The sequence below is a fragment of the Pongo abelii genome, chromosome 6 (assembly GCF_028885655.2).
Source record: "Pongo abelii isolate AG06213 chromosome 6, NHGRI_mPonAbe1-v2.0_pri, whole genome shotgun sequence".
Taxonomy (NCBI): Eukaryota; Metazoa; Chordata; class Mammalia; order Primates; family Hominidae; genus Pongo; species Pongo abelii.
In genome coordinates, this window is record NC_071991.2 from 145,823,900 (window position 1) to 145,849,035 (window position 25,136).

The window sequence follows — 25,136 nt, forward strand, 5'->3', positions numbered from 1 at the left end:
CCCCTCTTGCCAAGGAAGGTGACGCGCTCTCAGGTCTTGAGAATTAGGAAGTTATCTTTGGGAGGCATTATTCCGCCCACCATATCTCCATATTCAGACAAAATTGCAGAATGGTCTTGTGCCACATGGTCAGGTCCTGGAGGGCCCTGATCCAACGCTGCTGTTCTGAATTATGTTCGGCAGCGGGACAGCACCACCTGGTGGTAACACTCGGCAAAGCATCCGCCGTCAGCTGCAGAGCTGCTTTTCCTTTGGGGTCCTCTTCCCTTTACCCACCTTCCCCACAATCCCACCCATCCCTTCCGGCCACAGTCCGCCTTCTTAGACACAAGGCAGGCAGGAGTATGCGAGAGAGAAGACGTAAGGACGCCTCGCTCGTGGCAAGATCAGAGACTGATCGGAGAACGCTTTCCTCCTTCCCTCCTTTATTAGAGAATTTCCTCAGGCACTGGGGCTTCATCTTTGTGAATGTTGAAGGCTTTCTGGATATCCTCATCACTTCTCATATTTTCCTGAGCAGGTAATTTGGATTAGAACTGTATATCATGACCCATTTAGGTTCATGTTCACTGTTTTGAAATTAATGACTTCATCAATGAGTTAAGGTTAGGAGTGTTCGTTATGTTTTTAAAAAAAGTCAAAACCGAGCGGGATCACCGATCTTGTCACCGCAAGATGACAGAATCAACAATCAAAAACCTCTGAGTAGAGGCTATTATTGTGTTTCAAAACAAAAGATGTAAAAGTGGCCGGGTGTGGTGGCTCACGCCTGTAATCCCAGCACTTTGGGAGGCCGAGGCGGGCAGATCACAAGGTCAGGAGTTCAAGACCATCCTGGCGAACATAGTGAAACCCCGTCTCTACTAAAAATACAAAAATTAGCCGGGCATGATGGCGGGCGCCTGTAGTCCCAGCTACTCGGGAGGCTGAGGCAGGAGAATCGCTTGAATCCGGGAGGCGGAGGTTGCAGTGAGCCGAGATGGCGCCACTGCACTCCAGCCTGGGCGACACGGCGAGACTCCGTCTCAAAAAAAAAAAAGCAAAAAGAAAGAAAAGTTTATATAAATAAATGTAAAATTTAGCGTTTTGGTTCAAGTCATCAACCGCGCAGACATAGGAAGGAAATACACTTATAGAGATCAACTAGGAATTTTATTTTACTGTAGCCCAGCAAAAATAATATAAAATGGCTGCCAAAAAGCCAAGTCCGTCTACTCTGGACCTGCAGAAACAATTCAGGAAAAGGAAGGTACCTCCACTCTGTGGGTCACGCCAAACCTGAGGACGGATTTCCCTTCGGTGCTCACGACTTTAAGAGTTGCATTAACAACTGTTAATGTCAATTATGGAGATCCCACCACGTACCCAGCACTGTATTGGGCCTGAGGACACAGAAATATAAAAACCTAAACATGGAAATTTAATCTTTAAAACTGTGTACTATGTATCCATAGAATGAAATACTAGTCATCCATGGCAAATGGTTTTTGTTGTATATTTATTGAGACAGAAGACATTCATAATATATCGTCAAGTTAAAAAATATACAAGACATATTATGTGTTAGTTGGGTTCCATCCCTTTTTACTTAAAAAGTTGAAAGAATATACATTAAAAGTTAACATTGACTATCAGCTGGTAGTTTTTTTCTGCAAATCTATATTATTTTTTATTTAATGAACATATATTACTTGTATCCATTTTTAAAGCTAAGAAAATAGAATTTTGTTGTATTTTTATTGACACAGAAAGACATTCATAATATATCATCAAGTTAAAAAATATACAAAACAATGTGTTACTTGGGTTCCATCCCTTTTTTATTTAAAAAGTTGAAAGAAAATACATTAGAAATTAACGTTTATTATTAGCGGGCAATTTTTTTCGGCAAATCTGTTTTTCTATAAAGAACATATATTATTTGTATCCATTTTTAAAGTTCTTTAAGAAAATAGAACTTTGTTACAAATTTAGTTTTTTTGTTTTGGTTTTTTTTTTGTTTTGAGATGGAATCTTGCTGTCACCAGGCCGGAGTGCAGTGGCGCGATCTTGGCTCACTGGAACCTCCACCTCCCAGGTTCAAGCCATTCTCATGCTACAGTCTCCTGAGTAGCTGGGACTATAGGGGAGTGCCACCACACCCAGCTACTTTTTGTATTTTTAGTAGAGACAGGGTTTCACCATGTTGGCCAGGATGGCCTCCATCTCTAGATCTCGTGATCCACCCACCTTGGCCTCCCAAAGTGCTGGGATTACAGGCGTAAGCCACTGCCCTGATCACAAATTTAGTTTTTAAATTGTGAGAAGTATGAGGTGGAGATTATCATCCCCTAAAGCATTGCCAGGTAGGCTATTGGTTAACAATGGCATTTTGCATTTAACCATTTAACAAAAGAAAGTGAACAGAAGTGCGGTGGCAGTTACCCATGGGTGCCATTAGATGGCAGCAAAGCAGCTAGCTAATATTTAAGAGCAGAAACTGAAGAGCTTTTGCTCCAAAGAAACAAATATATGAGATTTTAAATATTTAAAATTACCTGAACAGAATAAGTGTTTTTGTTTGTTTGTTTGTTTGCTTTGAGACAGGGTCTCACTCTGTCACCTAGGCTGGAGCACAGTGGCATGACTACAGCTCACTGCAGGCTTGACCTCCTGGCCGCAAGCTATCCTCCCACGTCAGCCTCTCAAGTAGCTGTGACTACCGGTGCACACCACCACACCCGGCTACTTTTTTAAATTTTTGTAGAGACAAGGGTCTCACTATATTGCCCAGGCTGGTCTTGTACTCCTGGACTCGAGAGATCCACCCGCTTCAGCCTCCCAAAGTGCTGGGATTACAGGCATGAGCCACCACACCTGGTTTGTTTTGTTAATGATGCGTTTGAAGTTATAGAAAACTTTTCAAAATGATATTTATCAAAATGATAGCCAAGCATGCAAATGTTTACTTTAATAGTTTTTGGGGGTGGGGTGCTTTTGGATTTTTGTAGCAATACTACTCATGCACAAAAACCTACTGTACCATTACTGTGGGTCAAAAATCTAAAAAGTTCTTGAGATGTGAGGACCCTTTGACTCTTAACCGTGACTGTGCAATGATCTCTAAGTTTCTAGGAAGCAGTTTCAAGATTCTGCTGCAGACAGTCATTAATAATGAATGATTATTCATCGTAGTAGCTGGTTCTCAATGTGGTGATGCCATTTGATCACTTGCCTGCCCTCTTTCTTACCTGCCACTCTCTCCTTCCTCCCAAGAGCACAGCTAGCTTCCAGCATCTTTGCTCATCTGAAGGACAGTTTTTGCCTGATCAGGCCCAGTTTGAGCAAGGACTCAGGAGCATATCTGCTTCTGAGTCTGTGCTGCTACCTTCAACAAGTTGCTGCTTGTTCTGTCTCCTTCCTCTACACAATTGATGTGGCCCCCATGGGAATGCCCATGTCGGAGAGCAATGCTGTGTTTTCTTATAACCCACACCTCTCGTCATGCTGACCTTAGCACGTATTAAACTCACTTCAGAAAAATGAATGCTTACAAAAGAAAGTTTTCCACAGGGGAGCACAAAAAAGGCTCAGAAAGCTCTAAGAGCTCACAGTTGGAGAAACACACCTAGACTGTATGGTTGGTAAAAATACAGCTGAGAATATGAGGCAGGAAAAGCCACATAGGGACACAAAGGGCAAGGCCAATGATTCTGACACCACCATTGGCACTTTGTCCACAGGCAACAGGATCAGAAATGTGCATCGCTTCCGTGGTTACTGTCTGTGCACTGTTCCCAACAGCTTCATTTCTCTCCCTCTGCTGCCAGCTCACCCAACCACCCCTGCCTGTGGCAGGAGAAATCATTCTCATTGGGATAAGTGAGAAAACTACAACTGTTTACCCTACTTGACCCTCAGCATTTGAGTGTGTGTGTGTGGTGTGTGTGTGTGTGTGATCATATCACAAAATAAAATGTTTCAGCAAAACTTTATTGCTGTAGATGTGGCATATTCCCTATCAGAGGCTGACACTGGAGATTGGATCAAGCAGATTTTACTCCATTAAAAAGAACATGGATCTTAATCCTGTAGGTAAATCATCCACAGAAAATGTACATCACCTGGAGAGCTGTTCATAAAGGATCTTCACTTACCATGCTCAAATTTTTTCAAAGAACCCCAGCAAAGGAATAGATGGGTTTCCATTTTCTTGGGCTGGTGTTTTAGAGTCGGTGCTGATGAAATAAGGTATCAGAAAACCAGGGTTCAAAGAGTGATGTCATCCCCACAGGGAAGATTTGGTTCCACACAGGGTAGAGACGTGCTTCTAAAAGTGTCTCTTGTTTTCCTTCTGCAGCTCGATCATTATCCTTCTGTGAGTTACCATCTGCCGAGTTCATCCGACACCCTCTTCAATTCTCCCAAGTCGCTCTTTCTGGGAAAAGTTATAGGTAAGAATGTGGTTCGTTAGGTATAAATGCGTGCTACGAATACATTTGAGTAATGTGAATTTGGATTTTAAAACTATCAGGTAAATTTCTCTTACTGGGGCCAGTCACGAATATCTTCTCTGTACAGGAAAGTTACATGGTTGTTCTCAGTGTTGCACAAGCGAAACGTCAGCAAATCATCTTTGGGGGAAATTGCTCATGTAACTCATTCTAAAACTAATTCGCCTTTGAAATACATTGTGATTAGGCTGGGCATGGTGGGTCATGCCTGTAATTCCAGCACTTTGGGAGGCTAAGGCTGGTGGATCACTTGAGGTCAGGAGTTCGAGACCAGCCTGGCCAACATGGCAAAACCCAGCCTCTACTAAAAATACAAAAATTAGCCATGCATGGTGGCAGGTGCCTGTAATCCCAGCTACTCGGGAGGCTGAGGCAAGAGAATTGCTTGAACCCCGGAGGTGGAGGTTGCAGTGAGCCAAGATCGTGCCACCACACTCCAGCCTGGGCGACAGAGTGAGACTTTGTCTCAAAAAAAAAAAAAAAAAAGCAAAGAAACAAAAAAAAAACCACATTGTGATTGGTAATGGGGGCTTCTAAGTCAACGATGGTAATGGAACCAACGTTGTTTGGTGCGTGGCATAAACTACAACCCAAGCGAAGGCAAGTCGGCTCCAGCATCTCTATGTAGAATTTGGTCTATTACAGACCTCTACCTACTAGCAATATGTAATTTAACGTTTCCTTTGTCAAAGCATAGCAACATGATTCTATCTTCCTCTCACTCGTAAGAAAGCGCCTTGATATTATTTGCAGATGAGAAGGCCAATAAGGAATTTGACAGTGTGACAGAATGCCCTTCCCCACGTATGACTGTGAATTCCAGTCTCCTTGTCCTTCTCTTCACCAGAGGGGATTAGCACTGTGCAAAGCTAAAAAATGTACCATGAGCCACAGATACGTGAAGGTTACACCCTAAATTTTTAAAATATCGATTTGATTGGTGAAGTATTTTAAAATATTTAATGTGAAGCCAATGAATTTTGTTAATATGAGGCTGTGTACTGTGAACAGTAAGATGGTGGTGATGTACAGGTGGGAGGGAGGTCACTCGGCGGCCAGTGGGTAGAAGTGATCAGAATAGCATTAATGGTAAAAATGCTCACTTAAAAACATGGGGCAGGGGTCACAAAATGAGGAGTGAGCAGGAGACTGAACCTATAATAAAAATAATAGACTGGGCGCGGTGGCTCATGCCTGTAATCCCAGCACTTTGGGAGGCTGAGGCAGGTGGATCACGAGGTCGGGAGATCGAGACCATCCTGGCTAACACGGTGAAACCCCGTCTCTACTAAAAAATAAAAAAAATTAGCCGGGCGAGGTGGCGGGCGCCTGTAGTCCCAGCTACTCGGGAGGCTGAAGCAGGAGAATGGCATGAAGGCGGGAGGCGGAGCTTGCAGTGAGCCGAGATCACACCACTGCACCCCAGCCTGGGCAACAGAGTGAGACTCTGTCTCAATAATAATAATAATAATGTGCACTTATGTAAGATTTACTGTAGGCCAGGCTCCAGTTTAAGCACTTGATAGATATTAGCCCATTTAATCTTCATCACAATTGTATGAGGTGGTTAAGATTATGATCTCCACTTTTTAGATGAGAAAACTGAACCACAAAGAGATTAAATAACTGGGCCACTTGGCTAATCAGTGGCAGAACCAAAATTTGAACTCAGGCAATCAGACACCAAGGGAGCTCTTTACTGTGCTGTAATCCCTGTGGCAGTTAATCTAGAATGCAAAGAGAAAGACAGGACGGTTTGGGCAGGTGATAAGTGCTGAGGTTGACCAGATGAGGGATAAAGCCTATATCTTGTGCCAGAAAGTGGTCAAGAACAAAAAGGATTCCTGGGTTTAGAACCAGGAACACACCAGTCCGGTTGGACAGGGAGTCATCCAGAAGACAGGGGGAAAGCAGGTGTGTGCATGAAGCCCAAGACCACACACTTGGTGAACAAGACAGTGGGGAGTGGCAAGTGATAAATCAAAGGGTGGAACTGGAAAACAAATGAGGGCTAAGATGTATTGATCATTGGGCCTTAGATATTGTATGATATGAAAGATAATTAAATAGCTTCTGCTTAATCCTTTGCATCCTAAAAACAGCACTCAGGCACAGTCTCAAATCTAGCTTTGGATTACCTCACCCTGATGTCCGTATCTGAATTTTCTCCAACATTTTCTATAGTTGATGTATTTTTACAGATCTTATCACCACTTTTATGTTCTGTGAACAAGAAGAGACTTTGTGACATCACATGTTACACGTGTAAATATAAGAAACGAATGTCACAACAATCCAATGAAATGAGATCCCTGATTATGAACCTCATTTTGCAGATGAGAAAACTAAAGCAGAAGAAGGTCAATTTGACAAAAGTTACTCAACTAATATTGGCAAAGCAGAGTTTGGAAGCGAGGTCTCTCTGAACAGAGTCCAGACTCTTAAGTAGGTCAAACAATCTTGTCATTCATGGTGAAGCTCCAGAAGAGGGATGTGTTTGAAAGTTGAGCGATGCCATCAGTTAGCAACAAAAAGTGGCTGTTTAGTGGAGTAGGGCCTTGCCATTCATGAGTCATAGATCTGAGACTTTGGTGAGTACCCGCTTTCTACCAGAGGTACTCCCACGGTTCAGTCGAGAATACTTTAAAATGTTAAGTGCTCCTTCAGAACCATGATTCCATCAAAACAAACTATACTGTGATATGGTGATGTTCCTAAAGATACTACACTATGATATTCGTAAAGTAACATCAACTATAAACATACCCGAAAATAATAGACTTTTTATTACTTTGTGGAACCTACAAAGTCAAATTTTGATGGGAATGTTGGATGATTTCTAGGTTCTGTCACTATGAGTAATATTCTCTGGTTCCTCTGTTTTTCAGGTCATGTAACTAGTTCACATTTCAGCACAATTACAATATACTGTATGGCATAGACCTTCAAGGTCATGAACAAATAACATCATAAAGGCCACATTTTCTACAACTAAGAATGTACCTTGACATCAATCTGTGCAAAGCTAAAAGTGTACCATGAGCCTCAGATACATGAAGGTTACACCCTGTATTTTTTGTACACCCAAGAAAAATGTTGCTGCATACACAAACTAGGTAACTGTGTGTGTGGCAGTGAGTTACAGAAAGTACACATAAATACCTGTAAGGAGGTCCACAATTCCAAGATGGAAATGGTGTCAAGCATGTGAGAGTAGTTAGGGCTCCAGCAATGGGTCCTTAGTGCACTGACTTCTATTGGAGATTATCTGGCATCCCTACAAGGCTGTGACCTCCCTGCAGACCAAGAAAGCATCTCATAGTTCCACCATATATAACAAGGAGCAAGTGCTCAATAAATATCTGTTGAATTAATAAAGAGTAAAAGGGGAACAAAACAGAAAGAATATCATTGTAGATGTATATTGCAGGGTGAAAGGGTATGGATGATCATCCTAACAGAATCAGTAAGATTAGCACAGAGGTGAGAGCTGCGATCCTCACATATCTCACAGCCTAAAAGTAGGCATCTGACAATCATGGAGTAGAAAGAATGTGGACTTCGGAATCAGGCAGAGCTTGTTAGACTGGAATCCAGTTCTACCTCTGTTAGCATTGAAATCTTGACCATGTTGCTTTCTTAGTTGAATCTCTCAGAGCCTAGGTTCTCTCCGTTGCAAAATGGGGAACACAAATGCCTACTTGCAGGTTGTTAGCTCCCTGAGGGCAGAAAGCAGAGACTTTTTGAAACTAATCTATTTGCAACAGCCTGATCAGTGCCTAGTATACAGAAAGGGCTCAAAAAATACTTGTGGAGTAAATGAACTACTCTTTTAATATTAAGCTAATAACGTCTTAAGACATATACAACACAATGCCTAATACATAAATAATTACCATTTTTGATGCTGGCTACATGCTGGTTATTATGCTATATGCTGTAAGTACAATACTGTCTGCGTTTCTCACAACACCACAGACCATTGTTACCCTCGTTGTATAGAAGAAGGAGCTAAGGCTCAAATCTATCAAGTTTTTTTCTTAAAGTGGGGTTTTCCCAACAGCAGAACTATTGACATTTTGGGTCAGAAAATTCTTCATTATGGGGCTGTCTTGTTCATTGCAGAATGTTTAGCATCCTCCCTGGCCTTTACCCACTAGATATAAGTAGTACCCCAAGTTGTGACAACCAAAAATGTCTTCTAACATTGCTAAATGTTCCCCAGGAGGGAAAAATTACCACCCCAGTTAAAAACCACTGGCTTCAAGCTACTCAGCGAGTCAGTGGTGATGCTGAGATTTGAAAAGCGTGATTTGTGACCCAAGACCTATGCTTTGCTTCCTGATGACACCTGCATCTTCCAGAATGGTGAGGAAGCAAGGATGAGGTTCTTGCTACTCTGAAGCTAAAATTCTGTTAATAAAATTGAAAGAGTCACAGTGAAGACCCCAAAAAGACATGTAAGTGATTGAGAAGCTAATCATTGGCCACACTTTCAAGCCAATACTCCTTTGATATTTGATCATTTCACAGGGGCAGGACTGAGGAGGAATATGCTTAAATGTCTCTTTGAAAACAACATATACTTCAGTGAGAGACAACCCATTTGCATTCCCCAGCTGTGTAAAAATCCATCTGTACAGACATACAGTATTGAACTTGCAACTGATATGTACTCTGGCCAGGTTTTGAAACCCCCTGGAGTTTCATGCTGCAAAGTTGTTGCTTTACTTTTATAGGATCAGTTTCTGCTACTCAGAAACTGATCCTATAAAAGAAAGAGAAGAAGATGGCTCTAAATACCTAAGATGACTTCACACTGAGCTCTTTGATGAGCACTACTCAAAAAGGGACACATAAAAAGGATGAAAGAAAGGCTACGTAATCAAGGACAAGTGTGATCTTTATAAAGGGGATGGAGGATATATATTCAAGAAATAGTAGTGTGATCACTGCCAACCAACAGCAAACTTTTAGAATGGATTCTTACATAATTCTGAATGCTTCTAGAAAGAATTTACAATCACTAGCAATCAGCAAAGGTTCACGAAGGAGAAATCTCACTAGACATAGTTATGTCCATCTTTTATCCCTCATATCCATCCATCTTTTACCAGCCGAGTGATGTCATAGACTTTATCTTTCAGCAACAAATTTAACAGCCTCTCAAGAAATCTTCAAGGAAGAGAAATATAACTTGAAGCCGAAAGTGGGGTGTTCTGTTTGCTCATGTCCTTTTCAACATCTCTATTAATGCCTTGGAGAAAGACACAAATAGCATGTTTATTAAGTTTGCAAATGTCACGAAGCTGAGAGGGATGGTTTAATATGATGGATTATAAAAAGCATTTCAAAACCATCTTGACAGGCTAGAAAGATGGGATAAAAATAATAAGACGAAGTGTAATAGAAATAAACTTAATTGCTGCACTTAGATAAAAAAATATATATACAATCACTTAAATAGAAGATGAGAGACCCCCAGCATCATGAAAAAACTTAGGAAATTGGTTTGATGGAAAGTCTGGCACAAGCAATGTTACATGGTGATGGATTCTTAAATGAACATGATTCTGAGCCACTAGTATGAGAATCATGTCCAGAGCGAGGATATTAGTCATCTAAGGAGAAAACCAGATAAACACAAGACCCGTAAAGGAAATGTCAGAAGACCTGGGAATGTCTGATCGGAAAAAGATATGATTTGAGAGACGAGAAGAATCAATTTTCAGTCTTTGGTAACTGCCACATGCAGGGTGGATTAGACTTAGTTGAGGCTTACTCAGCAAGACTGACATGGACCAAAAGCAGAAGATATGAAGAGGAAAATCTCAGCTCCATATAAGAAAGAACTTCCTAACAATTAGAGCTTTTCAAAAGCGAGTGGCCTCTACTTTGAGGTAAGGAACTGTCTATTATTGAGAATATTCAACAAAGGCTAAACAGAAATGTGCCCTCTATATTAAGGAGTTGTCTGGATTGAGTAAAACCAGATTAGATATAGCCTAAATAACCTTTGAAACTTTAAGATTTGTGGTGGGAGTAATTTTGTTAATTAAAAAGGTGAAAATGCAATATTATAGTAGAGCAGGGTCTCCTGTTCCATTGGCAACTAGGGGGATAACATTTAGGGTTCCTTGATATAAAACACTGTTATGATGCATGATGATAGATATGAATTTAGAAGAATATAATGTACAGTAATCACCACATCACTGTGAATTGTGTAATTACATAGACAACCTGTTTCCAAGGTGGCAATATGCATTTTAATTTTATTTCTGAGCCCTCTTTAATTAATCATTTTTCAAATTAACTATTTCTGCCATTGTTGTAAATCAGAATAATATAAAACCATAATGAAGTAGATCTATTCTGTAATAAAAAGACAGTAGCTTCTCTGTGTAAACTTGAGAAGCTGTGCTTAGAAAGAAGCTGAATACTAATGCAGTGTCATTGTTGCTTTGCTGACCATTGCTGGTTGTCAGTGGCGATGTCTGGGGTGGTAAAAATAAAGTGAACTTCTATCCATTTGAACTAACTAGAGTTTGTGAGTCATATTGGTCTCAGATTCTCATATTTCCCAAACTACCATTATCCAAAGCAATTCCAATAGAAGATGAGCCTCCTAGTAGCCACTATATTATTTCTATTATAATCTAAATTGTGAATATCATGATCCCACACGACTTTTTATTGATTAAAAAAGTCTTATTCTAAGGCTTCCTAAAACTTTCTGGAGCTTTGGCAAAGCCTCTTCACACAGAAGGGACTGACGTACTTAGATCTTCATTTGTTGGTGAAATCGTATACTGTGATAACCATGCTGCTGACAGAATATTTCTGGCCAGAGTTATGAATGGGAAAGATTTGTGTGATTTCCAGGCTAGAACATTTAAGTGCTCATGCAAGACCCTCTAGAGTCCTTTTATCCCTTTGGCATGGTGACTGACAAGCCTAAGACAGTGATTTTTTTCCATAAGCCTGGGTCCCTCTGTGACTACAGTGAACAGAAAACTCTTGACTTGTGATGAACATATAGCATGAGATTAAAAAAACTCTTTGCTTTGTTAAGCCACCAAGACTATAGGCCTGTTTGTTACTGTGGCAGAGCCTCACCTGTCCTGGCTGATGCATAAAGACTGACTTAAGGGCAGACTTTGCTCTCCCTCCCTTGGGTTTGATCTCTGATATAGTTTGGATATTTGTCCCCACCGAAATCTCATGTTGAAATGTAATCCCCAGTGTTGGAAGTGGGGCCTGGTGGGAGGTGTTTGGATCATGGGGGTGGAGCCCTCATGAATGGCTTGGGCCATCTCCTTGGTGATAAGTGAGCTCTCACTCTGAGTTCACACAAGACCTGGGTGTTTAAGTGTGTAGCACCTCCCCCCAACACTCTTCCTCTGGATCCTGCCTTCGCCATATACCTTGCCTGCTCCACCTTCACCTTCTGCCATAATCATAAGCTTCCTGAGGCCTCCCCAGAAGCAGATGCCAGTGCTGTGCCTCCTATAAAGCCTGCAGAACTGTGAGTCAATTAAACCTCTTTCCTCATAAATTACCCAGTCTCAGGTATTTCTTTATAGCAGTGCAAGAACAGCCTAATACAATCTCTTACTCTACCATTTGCCAATTGTATGACTTTGTCAGGTTACTTAACATTGTGTGTATCTGTTTTGTCATGTGTAAAATAGGAATAGTAATGGTCTCTGTGTCACAGGATTCAGCAAAATAATACATGTTTAGCAGTTAGCACGGTCTCTGCCGCATAGTATGTGTGTAATACATATTAGTTTTTTACTTTGCATAATCAGCAAATGTATACTCATCATATGTCAGATGCCAGGCATTGTATAAGTCCCTGGAACATCATTAGGGTCCGAGACAGGCACAGTTTCTGCCTTTGGAAACTTTATATATTCAAATCCAGTTCTCAGAGGTTTCTCTTGGGAGAACCCAAAGCAAGATAGGTGATCATACAATGTATCAATATGCACTGGGTCACATTTTTAGAGCTTCAGTTTCTGGAAAAGAAGGTAATGGAAAGGCAATCAGAAGTAAAAAGACAAGAGGGTGGGATAAATGGAAAGAAGTATAGGATCCTTTGGGAGCAAGTAGGGAGGGTGCTTGAGCCAGTCCAGGAGTGAGGGAAGGCATACTAGAGGAAGTAACACAGAAGCTGGGACCCTAATGATGAGTTAGAATGATCTGGGTAAAGCAATGGGCTGAAGTAGAGGCCATAAGGGCGGGGGAGGTCAGTTCTCCATTCTGCACAGCAGTCCACCCAAAACTGTGTGGCTCAAAACAGTAGTTTATTATTTCTGGCAATTCTGTGGACTGGCAGGGTGGTTGTTCTGCTTCATGACTCCAGGCGGGGTGTAAGAATGACTCAATAGCCCGAAATAGCCTCACTCACATGGCTGGCAGCAAGTGCTGGCTGCCCAGGAGCTCTTTGGGGCCACGAGCCAGGGGCTCAGTACTCCCCCAAGGGTTCCAAATCATGGCTGCTTGGGCTACCTCACAGCATGGTGGCTGGGCTCCAAGAAGGAGCTTTCCAAACAGCAAACATAAGAGCCACCATTCTTGACACATGCTATTGACCAAAATCTGTGTTCCAGCCCATGTTCCAAGAGAGAGGAAGCAGACCCTACCTCTTGGTGGCATCGTAGCCAGGTCACATTGCAAAGAAACGTGCCATGGGGGTTACGGTTGTGACATCTTTGGAAACACAATGTGCCATGAGGGAAATTTGAGGAACTACAACGAGTTGCATTCAGAATGGTGGAAAGTAGGATGTGAAGATGCGAGTGATAAAAATGCCGCAGCGTAAGTAGGGTTCAGATCAAAGGCGGCTTTACCAGCAGGGCCACATGTCCTGCTTTGCCCGGGACAGACCCAAGCTACTCCTGCCAGGACAAGAGTACATTATTAGCAGTGCCCACTTTTACTCTAAAAATAGGACTGTGCAGTTGTATGATCACCTATCTTGTTTGGGTTCTCCCAGGAGAAACCCTGCAGAATTCAATTTGAATATAAGAAGTTTACCTGGGAGACAATCCCATAAAACAAGCAGGAAAGTAGAGACATGAAACAGGGAAAGGGGTGGAGCATTATCAAGCCGCTCACCACTGTGGGCACCTGGACCATAATCCCACCAGGGCACTCTGGAAGACAGTGCGAGACATGCCTCCGAGTGTCCCAACCGAGGCAGGAGGAAGCCAGGGCATCTCGCCACCTCCTCCCATCCTGCAGTGATGAGGGCTGCTTCCTGCGGTACTAACTACCCAGCACTTCCAGCTTGTCCCGTGTTTACACCCGACACACTGCTGAGGCCAGAGGAAAGTACAGATGACAGGGAATCGCAGTCAGTGGTTCCTGGAGCAGGACTGAGGTGAATGCCGGGCACTGACAGCATCTGCCGTATTACGGATTTATTTATAAGCCATGTTAAGGTTTTAATGTTATCTTAGGGGTTAAAGGAAGTCAAGGAAGGATGTTTTTTAATCCATAGAATAACGTGATCAGATTGACACTTTAGCCAGATAATACCATCTGCAGAGTGCAAAATGCATACCAGGAAGTGAGAAGCTGCAGGGAGACCAAATTGGAGGTTACCATGGTTATCACAGAATTGCACATTGTAATGCACAAAACAGCTCGGATATGCAGAGAAAATGCAATGTCTGTATCTGTGTCTGATGATGTGGTATTCCTTCTGGGTAGCAAAGGCAAATAAGCTAAACATCCAGGCTGGTTTAAAGCTGATTCTGACTTAATCATTTCAAAATTCCTTCCCAGTTGTGCTCTGTCCCTCATGAATAAAAATGTTCAGTCTCTCGAAGAGCCTTTCCCATCCTCTGCTTCTTTCTATAAGGTGGGGACCAGATGTACAGAATATAGAAGGGGACAGGCAGCAACATGTGTAGCTTTAGCATTCTAATGATACCGTGGGCAGGGAGAGACCTGGATGCATGCTGGTCCTTGAATTTGCACGGCCAGGCATCTGCTGGCCTCCAGCCCAGTGTCCTGTGTCCCTGAGTGCTCTTCTGGTCTTGGAGCTTAAATCTGTGGTTGATGAACTTAGAGTCCCTTTCTTTGACTCAGGCAGTGTTCCCAGGGAGCACCTGCCATCACTCCCTTTGCTTACTTGCTGTGCCCTCAATCTCCCACTTGAGAGACCCCTAAGCCCTAAGTCTCTTTCACGTCCTCTGTCTCCCCATGGCAGGTTGTCGTCAGCTATCAAGCAGTCAGGGCTTTCATCTCAGGCTTCATGCTACACGAGAATGAGATGATGCACGTGAGGACCAGAGACCCTGTCTGCTTACTCTTCTTCCCTCTCTACGTGAGGCTGGGCTGCTCCATGTTAGTACAGGACCCCCCGACCCCCTACACAGCAACCTCTCCCCAGAGCCCCAGACTGGGAAGCAAGGCAAGAGCCCTAAACCCTCAGTCCCATCCATCATCCTTTAGAAACCCATTTCTGCTCTCTGAGCCAAAGCTCAGCTCTCGTCTCTACCGCTGTGTCTCCTCCTTTTCTCATAGTCTTCTAGGGCATTAAGAAAGAATAAAAAAGCTTTGTTTTTACTTCCTTCCTACAAAAAAAAAAAAGTAAAAAGGTGCCATCTAACAAATAGCTCCAAAACTCAATTGCTTAAAACAACAATTCTATTTTTATCACTAATCAGCGGATCAGCTAAGGGCCGATGTTTCTGTTGTACACCTCTCGTCTTCCTCCTGGGACCAGGGAGTTAGCATGGGCATGTTTTTCTCTGGCAGAGACACGAGAGAACAAGCCACTCACACAAGCACTTTCCAGGCCTTTGGTCTTGCCACATCCACTAACATCTGATTATCTAAAGTAAGTCATGTGGCCAAATCCAGAGTCAAGGAGAAGAGCAACTCGCTTTCCCTTCAGTGAAGAAAACAGCAAAGTCACATGGCAAAGGCCACAGTACAGGGAAGGGTAAAGAATCAGGGGCCGCCAATGCCATCTTCCATACTTAGGAGGTGGATGCAGGAGAACTCTGTGACCTCCTCGATGCACTAAAAAGCCTGAGTAGGCCGGGCATGGTGGCTCACGCCTGTAATCCCAGCACTTTGGGAAGCCGAGGCAGGCAGATCACGAGGTCAGGAGATCGAAACCATGCTGGCTAACATGGCAAAACCCTGTCTCTACTAAAAATACAAAAAAAAAAAAAAAAATAGCTCGGCGTGGTGGTGGGCACCTGTAGTCCCAGCTACTCGGGAGACTGAGGCAGGAGGACGGCATGAACCCGGGAGGTGGAGCTTGCAGTGAGCCGAGATCGCGCCACTGCACTCCAGCCTGGGTGACAGAGTGAGACTACGTCTCAAAAAAAAAAAAAAAAAAAAAGCCTGAGTAAAGGAATTTGGGGAAATCATTTTATTCACTCAAAAGTATGTTCAGTGCTCACATGTACCAGGTGCTAGGCACAGAACAATGGATAAAACAGAAATCTCTTATCTTCATGAACCATGTACTCTCATGAGCATAGACAGAATGAGAAAAGGGTTGTGTAATATAAATGTTAGCAATAAGTGCTATGAAGAAAAGTAAAAGAGGCTTAGCAGGAAAGCATGTTACAATGGCCAGGAAAGTCCTCTTTGAGGAGGCAATATTTAAGCAGTGGCCTTAACAAAGTGAGAAAGCCAGCTGTGTGGACATCTGCTGGAAAAGCCTTCCAGGAAGAGAGAATGGCAATCCAAAGGCTGTGAGGTAGGGACACGCCTGGCTTGTTCCAGGACAGCAAGAAAACCAACATGGCTGGAATACAGCCATCAAGGGACAGAGTGGCAGGAGACAGATGAAGTCAGAGGGTTAGCCAGCAGCCGACTGCACAGATGGAGACCATCATGCAGAGTCTGCATTTTATTCTAAGTGAGATGAGAAACAGTAGAAGGTTTTGAGCACATAAGTGACACAATCCGATTTACATATTAGAAAGATCATTCCAGCTGTGGGATGCTGTATTAACTACAGAAGGGGTGGGCCGATATAGGGGCAGGATGGCCACTAAGACACCAGTTCAAATACAGTTGTGGAGTCCATGTGAGAGTTAGAGGCACATGCACCAAAGCAACAGCAGTGATGGTGATGGAGAAATCTTTGGACTAGGAACACACAGAAGTCAGAGCCCATAATATTTGGTGATCAACCGGATGTGGTGGGTGAGAGAAAGAGATGTCAAAGAGCGTTTCCCAAGGTATTGGCCTGAATAGCTGGCCCAGTGGTGGGGCTGCCTACTACAATGAGGAACCCTGGGAGAGAAGTAGTTTAGGAACTGTGGAATAAAAATTAAGACTTCCATTCTAGACACATTCAAGGCTATTCCATGGATGCATAGCACTGAGGTGCATATCAGAAACCGAACACCACCTGTAACAACACGGCCTTCTCCTGTCTTTATCTCTCATCTTCTCCTCGGGCAGATAGATGTCTTGGCTTGACTAGGACATTGATCGTTACTGGGAAAGGCAAAAAAGAAAAAAGCCAATTGATAAACGTCAGAATATAGCTCCATTATAAAGTCATTCAGGTGTTCCATATGAATTCAATGATAAAGAAGAACAAATTATTGATACACAAAACAGCTTGGTTGAATCTCTAGAGAATTGTGCCAATGGAAAAAAAGCTAATCCCAAGAGGTTACCTGCCCAATGATCCCATTTATGCAACATTTTTGAAATGACAAAATTTTAGAATTGAGGACAGATTAGTGGGTGCCAAAGGTTCGTGACTAGGACAGGAGGGAAGGGTAAGAGAGGTGTGGTTAGAAAAGGAAAACAAGGGGGCCAAGCGTGGTGGCTCACTCCTGTAATCTCAGCACTTTGGGAGGCCGAGGCAGGCAGATCACTTGAGGTCAGGAGTTTGAGACCAGCCTGGCCAACATGGTGAAATCTGTCTCTACTAAAAATATAAAAATTAGCCATGGTGGCCCATGCCCATAGTCCCAGCTACTCGGGAGGCTGAGGCAAGAGAATTGCTTGAGCCCAGGAGGCAGAGAGGTTGCAGTGAGCCAAGATCATGCTACTGTACTGCATCCTGGGTGACAGAGCTAGACTTCATCTCAAAAATTTGAAAATAAAAAAGGGAGATTCTTCTTCAGTGGGAATTATTCATTATCCTGACTATGGTGGTGGATGCACAGACCTACACAGATGATAAAATTGTGCAGAATCACATTTGCACACATACAAGAGTACAAAATCTGAATAAGATCATTGGATCGTATCAGTGTTAATATCCTGATGGTGACACTGTACTCTACGTTTGCAAAATGTCTCCAATGGGGAAACTGGGCAAAATACACAGGGGATCTCTGTGTACAATTTCTTACAACTACATGTGATTCTACAATGGACTCAATTAAAATTTCAATTAGAAAAAGCAATAAAAAGCCGGGCACGGTGGCTCATGCTTGTAATTCCAGCACTTTGGGAGGCTGAGGCAGGTGGATCGCCTCAGGTCAGGAGTTTGAGACCAGCCTAGTCAACACGGCAAAACCCCATCTCTACTAAAAATACAAAAATTAGCCAGGCAAGATGGCGGGAGCCTGTAATCTCAGCTACTTGGGAGGCTGAGGCAGGAGAATCGCTTGAACCTAGGAGATGGAAGTTGCAATGAGCAGAGATCACACCACTGGACTCCAGCCTGGGCAACAGAGGGAGACTCCATCTCAAAAAAAAAAAAAAGAAAGAAAAGAAAAGAAAAGGAAAAGCAATAAAAGTAAAATAAGACCAAGTCCACATTCTTCTGTGGAGCCGCTTATTCATGGGATATTTAGTCAGTGTCTCCTAGGAGCTAGTGCCCTCCACCCTGGGGGAGCGTGATGGACAGGAGAGGGACCTGCAGTGATTAAGCCACCGGTTCTACCCATTCCCTCTTTACTTTCTTGCGCTAGCCGATAGAGATTAGGAAATATGTGGGAATTATTATTTATTTACAGCTTAGAATTCTGTGGTTCTTTTAGAGTCATTATTGAAGAGAATGATTAATATAATACATTTCTTTAAAAAGGAGCTAGAGAAAATGGGGTAAATTAAACTGCCTGCAACTTCTCTCAAGGAGAGTCCCTGATGGCAGCTTATCGCCTTGTGATTTATCTCTACCTCCTAAGAGTAGAATGCAGCAACATTGATAAATGAACAAATGGCAAATAGTTAATTGAAATTTCTGGTCAGTTGCCTTTGTGTTTTACTATAAGGACAGAAGCAGCAGGAAAGCACTGATGAGAAAGCTTATTGAAGTGATAGGTGAGAAATAATATTTAAACTGAAAAGAAGAAATTATGCCCCGTTTTTCATATCCTAAAGAACATATAGCATAGTCTTAATGTCCAAAATCTTCTCAAGGCTGAAGGAAATCTATTTTAAAAGAATTCACCCAGGGAGTTCTAGTTCGAGGTTGGCTTCTCATTCTTTTTTAATTGCATTAACTTTCATTCTTAGACATTTATTGGCCTTTATTATTATTATTGCCTTACAGAATCATAGGAGGCCATAAGAAATAATTTGTTGAAACTTTGTCACGTTACAGCTGAGGAAAATGAGGCCCAGAAAGGTTAAATGAAGCCAAAGTCACATAGCTGGTACTTCAACAACGTTTCCATTTTTTCTTTTTTTTTTTTGAGATGGAGTCTCACTCTGTCACCAGGTTGGAGTGCAATGGCGGGATCTCAGCTCACTGCAACCTCCACCACCCGGGTTCAAGCAATTCTCCTGCCTCAGCCTCCTGAGGAGCTGGGACTACAGGCGCACACCACCACACCCGGCTAATTTTTGTATTTTTAGTAGAGACGGGGTTTTACCACATGGGCCAGGATGGTCTCAATCTCCTGACCTCATGATCCACCCACCTCAGCCTCCCAAAATGCTGGGATTACAGGCGTGAGCCACCACACCCAGCCTTCAACGATATTTTCAATATAATATACTGTCAATATCAGAATAATCTTTGCTTATCACCCAAATGTGTCTTTAACAAGGACAATAAATAATTAATACATCATAACCTGCAAACATACTCTCAATATCTAGATAAAACAGCTGCAAAGGCAAATCTTTTCATAAGTGTAGGCTGGAACAGGATATTTTGAACATTGAGGGCCAGGCTCAGTACGGGCTCTGTGTCAGAACACCTGCAATTCCAGTTGCCTCACCTGCTCAAGGAGCTTGAACAGGTTTCTTACAAATCTCAGCTTCAGTTTTCTTAACCGTGAAATGAGAATGATAGTAGTGCCAATATCATAAGCTTTGTTAGGAAGATGAAAGATGCTATCATGAATGTAAAGGGCTTATCACACAGCCTGGCACACAGTGAGTGTCCAGTATGTCTTAGGCAGTATCATTACATCTAATCTTTGACTTTTAGCTAATACAAATAAAGAATGGCTGACTCCAATCCTGGGTCACTCGTGAAAAGAACACTCAAACAATGAAAAACTGAAAAAACTTTTGATTGAAAACCAGTTGGTATTATCATCTTTCCACAGTTTTCCAAAATTAAATTATTTTTAATTAACAAAAGCAACCCCCAACAAAAAAAAAATCATTTATTGTTAAAATGTGGTGAGAGATCAGAAGTTGTGTTTTAATCACATTTTTAGTATTTGGTTAAAGAAGATTGACAAAAACACTTATTTCTGTCCCAAATTTTCAGCTCATCTGTCTTTGACACACAACATACTTTTGCATACCCAATTGTTTTGAAATAAACAAACATTTGAAAGTCAAAATTCCAGGCTGGGCTCGGTAGTTCACACCTGTAATCCCAGCACTTCGGGAGGCCAAGGCAGGTGGATCAGCTGAGGTCAGGAGTTCGAGACCAGCCTGGCCAACATGGTGAAACTCCATCTCTACTAAAAACAAATACAAAAATTAGCCAGGTATGGTGGCAGGCACCTGTAAGCTCAGCTACCTGGGAGGCTGAGGCAGGAGAATTGCTTAAACCTGGGAGGCGGAAGTTGCAGTGAGCCACCAAGATCATGCCACTGCACTCCAGCCTGGGCAACAAAAGCAACTCTGTCAAAGAAGGAAAGAAAGAAAGAGAGAGAGAGAGAGAGAGGAGAGAGAGAGAGAGAGACAGAAAGGAAGGAAGGAAGGAAGAAAGGAAGAAAGAAAGAAAGAGAAGGAAGGAAGTAAGGAATGAAGGGAAGGGAAGGAAGGGAAGAAAGAAAGAAAGGAAGGAAGGAAGGAAGGAAGGAAGGAAGGAAAGAAAGAAAGAAAGAAAGAAATTCTTCTTATTATGACATTCCGAAATATTTCAGAAGGCATGGAAAATTTTTGAATTTCTTATGTATATGCAGTTGATCATTATTATTATACATTTCATATTTACAAATTCACCTACTCACTAAAATTTATCTAGAACCTCAAAAGTAGTATTCATGGTGCTTTTGTGGTTATTTGCAGACATGTGCTGTGCAGTAAAAAATTTGTCATCAATGTGTACATTCTTATTTGAAGTCAAACAAGGTGATGCCCTTGCCTTCTAGTTTCAGCTCTTATACCATAAACAAGTATCATTTTTGCAGTCTATTCAGTGCCACTTTTTTTTGCATTCTTGTGTTTTTCACTGTATAAAGTCGCCCCTAAGTGGAGTGCTGAAATGCTGTCTATTGCTCCTAAGCACAAGATGCTGTGATCTGTCCTGTGGAGAAAATACATCTGTTAGATGAGCTGTGTTTAGGCATGACTGATTGTGCTGGCAGCCATGAGTTCAACGTTAATAAGTTAACAATGTATATTTCAAAACTGAATATTAAATAAGATACACACATAAAGCAAGGTAATGTATTGGTTGGTTGATAAAATGTTATGACCAGAGGCTTGCAGGAACCTAACCCTGTATTTACTTTAGGAACAATATTTTAGTATTCACTAATTGAGTGTTAGCAGCAACTGTATGAAACATAACTACTGCAAATAGTGACAATTGACTGAATTATTTTTAACTTGCATCACATGAATATGATGATACATTATGTTTATATATTATTTTGCAGTTTAAACAGCTCTTCCACAGCTATTATCACACATGGTGTTCATAGAGTGTTACAGTTTGGCTGTGTCCCCACCCAAATCTCATCTTGAATTGTAGCTCCCATAATTCCCACTTGTTGTGGGAGGGACCCGATGGGAGATAATTGAATCATGGGGTGGTTTCCCCAATACTGTTCTCATGGTAGTGAAGAAGTCTCATGAGATCTGATGGTTTTATAAGGGGTTTCTCTTTCAGCTGGCTCTCATTCTCTCTTGCCTGCTGCCATGTAAGATGTACCTTGCACCTTCTGCCATGGTTGTGAGGCCTCCCCAGCCATGTGGAACTGTGAGTCCATTAAACCTCTTTTTCTCTGTAAATTACCCAGTCTCAGGTGCGTCTTTATCAGCAAAGTGAAAACAGACTAATACATGGAGGTAAGAGGAGAGTGGTTACCGCTCAGCATACTAGAGTAACAAGTCCAATTAAGCCTACCCAGGTAGAGCCTGGTCTTCTCCTTCTGGTTTGTGAAATCTCATGGTGCTTCCTATAGCATAAAGACTGGCTGCCACTCAACACCACTGCATCTTAAGGTCCAAGGAAGGGGAACATAACATGTTTCGAAGAAAAAGGTCTGGGCTACAAAGACTCTTTATGTAATCTTGCTAACGACCTAGAATTTAAACTTTGGAGAGCTTGAAGGTTAACAAATTGGAGTAAAAAGAAATCAAGTCACTCCTTGTTTGAATACTCTGAAGAACAAAACAGAAAAACACAATGAAATGGTAACAGAAGAAGCAGATTTGGCCCAATAATTCTGTGCTTTGAATGTTCCTCTGGCACTAACATGGCCACATTTGGGAAGACTGGCATCCCCACAGACTTTTCTGTAGCACTTTGAAGGAAGAATAGAGCAGTTGTAGAAAAAAAATGTTTGCATGAAAGAATTATTCATCTCTTAAAAATCTATAGAGTGTGAATAATCCTGCTATAAAAAGCATTAAATGTTTATAACAGATATTTCATGGGACTGTTATGTTTTTTGGCAGCAAGCATGGCTAGATTTTGAATGTCACAGCTCTGTGCTCTAGTGATAAGACAGACTCTGTGGTCTAAGTAAGAATTATTTTCCTGCTTTTAAATGTAGCTGTTAAAAGACAATAAAGTGTGTTTATCTAAGGAAGATAATCTTCTAAAAGAAATGTTGAATAATTTTTAATTCACAATTTATACTACTTCACCAAGGTAAATTCATTTTCCAACTGTTACTCCATCTTTATTGACTGGGAGGAATTAGCATTCAAAATACAAACTCAGAGGTTAAAGCAAAGCCATACACAGAAGTGAGCCTTATTCCATTGTCTTTTATCACGGGTGCCGGATTTATTTAACAGACTGTCTTTCAGTCTCACCTACAGCAACCAGACAGGTACTATGGAAGACAATGTATATTGAATGCCTTCCAAGTGTGAAACACCTGCCTGGCACTACATTATCACTAATTCTAACCTTGCAAGTAAGTGCCTACTTAAATCTCCACTTGACATGTGAGGAAAGAGGCTCTGAAGTTTTAAAGTGACATGTGCCAAGTCATATAGCTAGTAAGTGGTAGAACCAGGATTCCAGGATGGGTCTTTCTGTGCTTGTTGGTTTATTTACTGACTGTGTTTGTTTTATGAAAGAGAAAAGACCCTGAGAGATAGGCATAGTACAGGTGACCCTTGAACAACATGAGAGTTAGGGGTGCTGACCCCCTCTGCAGTCAAAATTTTGCATATAACTTTTGGCTTTTCAGAAACTTACTGCCAATAGCTTACTGTTGACCAGAAGCCTTACTGATAACATAAACAGTTGATAAAGACATATTTTGTATATGTATTATATACTGTATTCTTATAATAAAGTGAGCTAGAGAAAAGAAAACATTATTAGGAAAATCATAGGAAGGATAAAATACATTTATTATTCCTTAAATGGAAGTGGAATATCATAAAGGTCTTCATCCTCATCTTCTTCACATTGAGTAGGCTGAGGAGGAGGAAGAGGGGTTAGTCTTACTGTCTCAGGGCTGGCAGAGGCAGGAGAAAATCTACATATAAGTAGACTCATGCAGTTTAAAACCATATTGTTCAAGGGTCAACTGTGTATTTATTTGATACTTCAGAAAGGGGACCATGTCAATTCCTGATAAGGTTCTCTCCTCTTTCCTTTTCCTCCATCTCTCTGTGTCGATCCTAGTGCTCTCATCAGCTTTTAACCAGTAGAGGTCTCCAAACTGTCTTGTGGCAGCCTGGGCTCCCTATACACAGAAAGACCTGGCTTCAAAATTCTAGTTAATATGGGAAGTGCATTAGGAAGTAGAAAGGAAAGAAAAGTCAAACAATAAGGAAAGTATGAATATAAATCATAAATTAATTTTGTGGGCCTAATTACTATTTTTTAAAACACTGTAAGTTTTAGTAGATTTTCTTAATCTAAGTTATAGAAGTCAAACCCTAAAACACGTTAAAAAAAATCTTTTTGTTATTTCTTAACTATTACGGTTATTTTATCAAAATTAATTAATATCAAATTAATGATAATACAAAGGAAGTCACATTATTAATTAAACAAAGTGACTTAGCCTTGCAAATAAAACACTATCATGTGGATTAATAGTTCGAAGGTTTAACTTTACAGGCTTTTAAATTGACTTTATATTTTAGAGTATTTTTAGGTTTACAGAAAAGTGGAGCAAAAAGTACACAGAGTTTCCATATACTCCCTCACCCCTCCCCACGTATATACATAGTTTCTCTTCTTATTAACATCTTTCTACATCATGTTTTTGGTGTTACATACTTGCCACACATAGTACCCTAGTAATCTCTTGTGCCTTACATTCTCTGGGTTTGGACAAATGTGTAATGACACAGATCCACCATCACAGTATCATAGAGAGTGGTTTCCCTGCCCTAAAAATCCTCTGTCTCCACCTGTTCATCCCTCCCTCCCCTCTGCTCCTTGCCCAGTCCCCAGGCAACTATTGATCTTTTTCCTGCCTCTATAGCTTTGCCTTTTCCAGAATGTCATATAATTGGAATCATACAATATGTACCCTTTTCAGATTAGCTTCTCTCACTTTGTGAAATACATCTAAGTTCCCTTCAGGTCATGGCTTGATAGATCATTTCTTTTGATTGATAAATAATATTTCAGCCTTATTTTTGGAAGAAAAAAATCAAATCAAGAAACTAAAGTTTGAACAGCCATTATAGAAAAAAAGGTGAAAGTCAATAAACAAAAACAATTGTTCAGCTTCGCTCATAATTGTATACACCTCCCAGCTCTTAGACTAGGTAACATCAGTGGCCAGCTGGATGCCACCGATTGAGTGATTGTTTTTATTTCATGCCATGTGCTCCATTGGCCCTCCGTTTCCTGACACATTTATAATCATCTTAATCCCAAAGCAACTGTTTTTAACAAATATGCATATATCCTCTGATTTTCTGTTGCTATAACAGAATACCCAAGAATGGGTAATTTATAAAGGAAATGACTTTATTTTGTTCATGCTTCTGGAGGCTGGGAAGTCCAAGGTCCAGGGGCCACTTCTGGTGAGGACCTTCTTGCTGTGTCATGGCATGGCAGAGGGCATCACATGG

General features: G+C 41.6%; 1 protein-coding gene across 1 annotated transcript in view; it reads left to right on the plus strand.

The window, feature by feature from the left end:
- Positions 1-25,136, plus strand: part of CNTNAP2 (contactin associated protein 2) — a 2,266,356-nt gene that overhangs the window by 2,114,378 nt on the left and 126,842 nt on the right. The window contains 1 exon segment of the mRNA NM_001133793.1: positions 4,340-4,433. Within this exon segment, the coding sequence (NP_001127265.1) occupies positions 4,340-4,433 (94 nt within the window).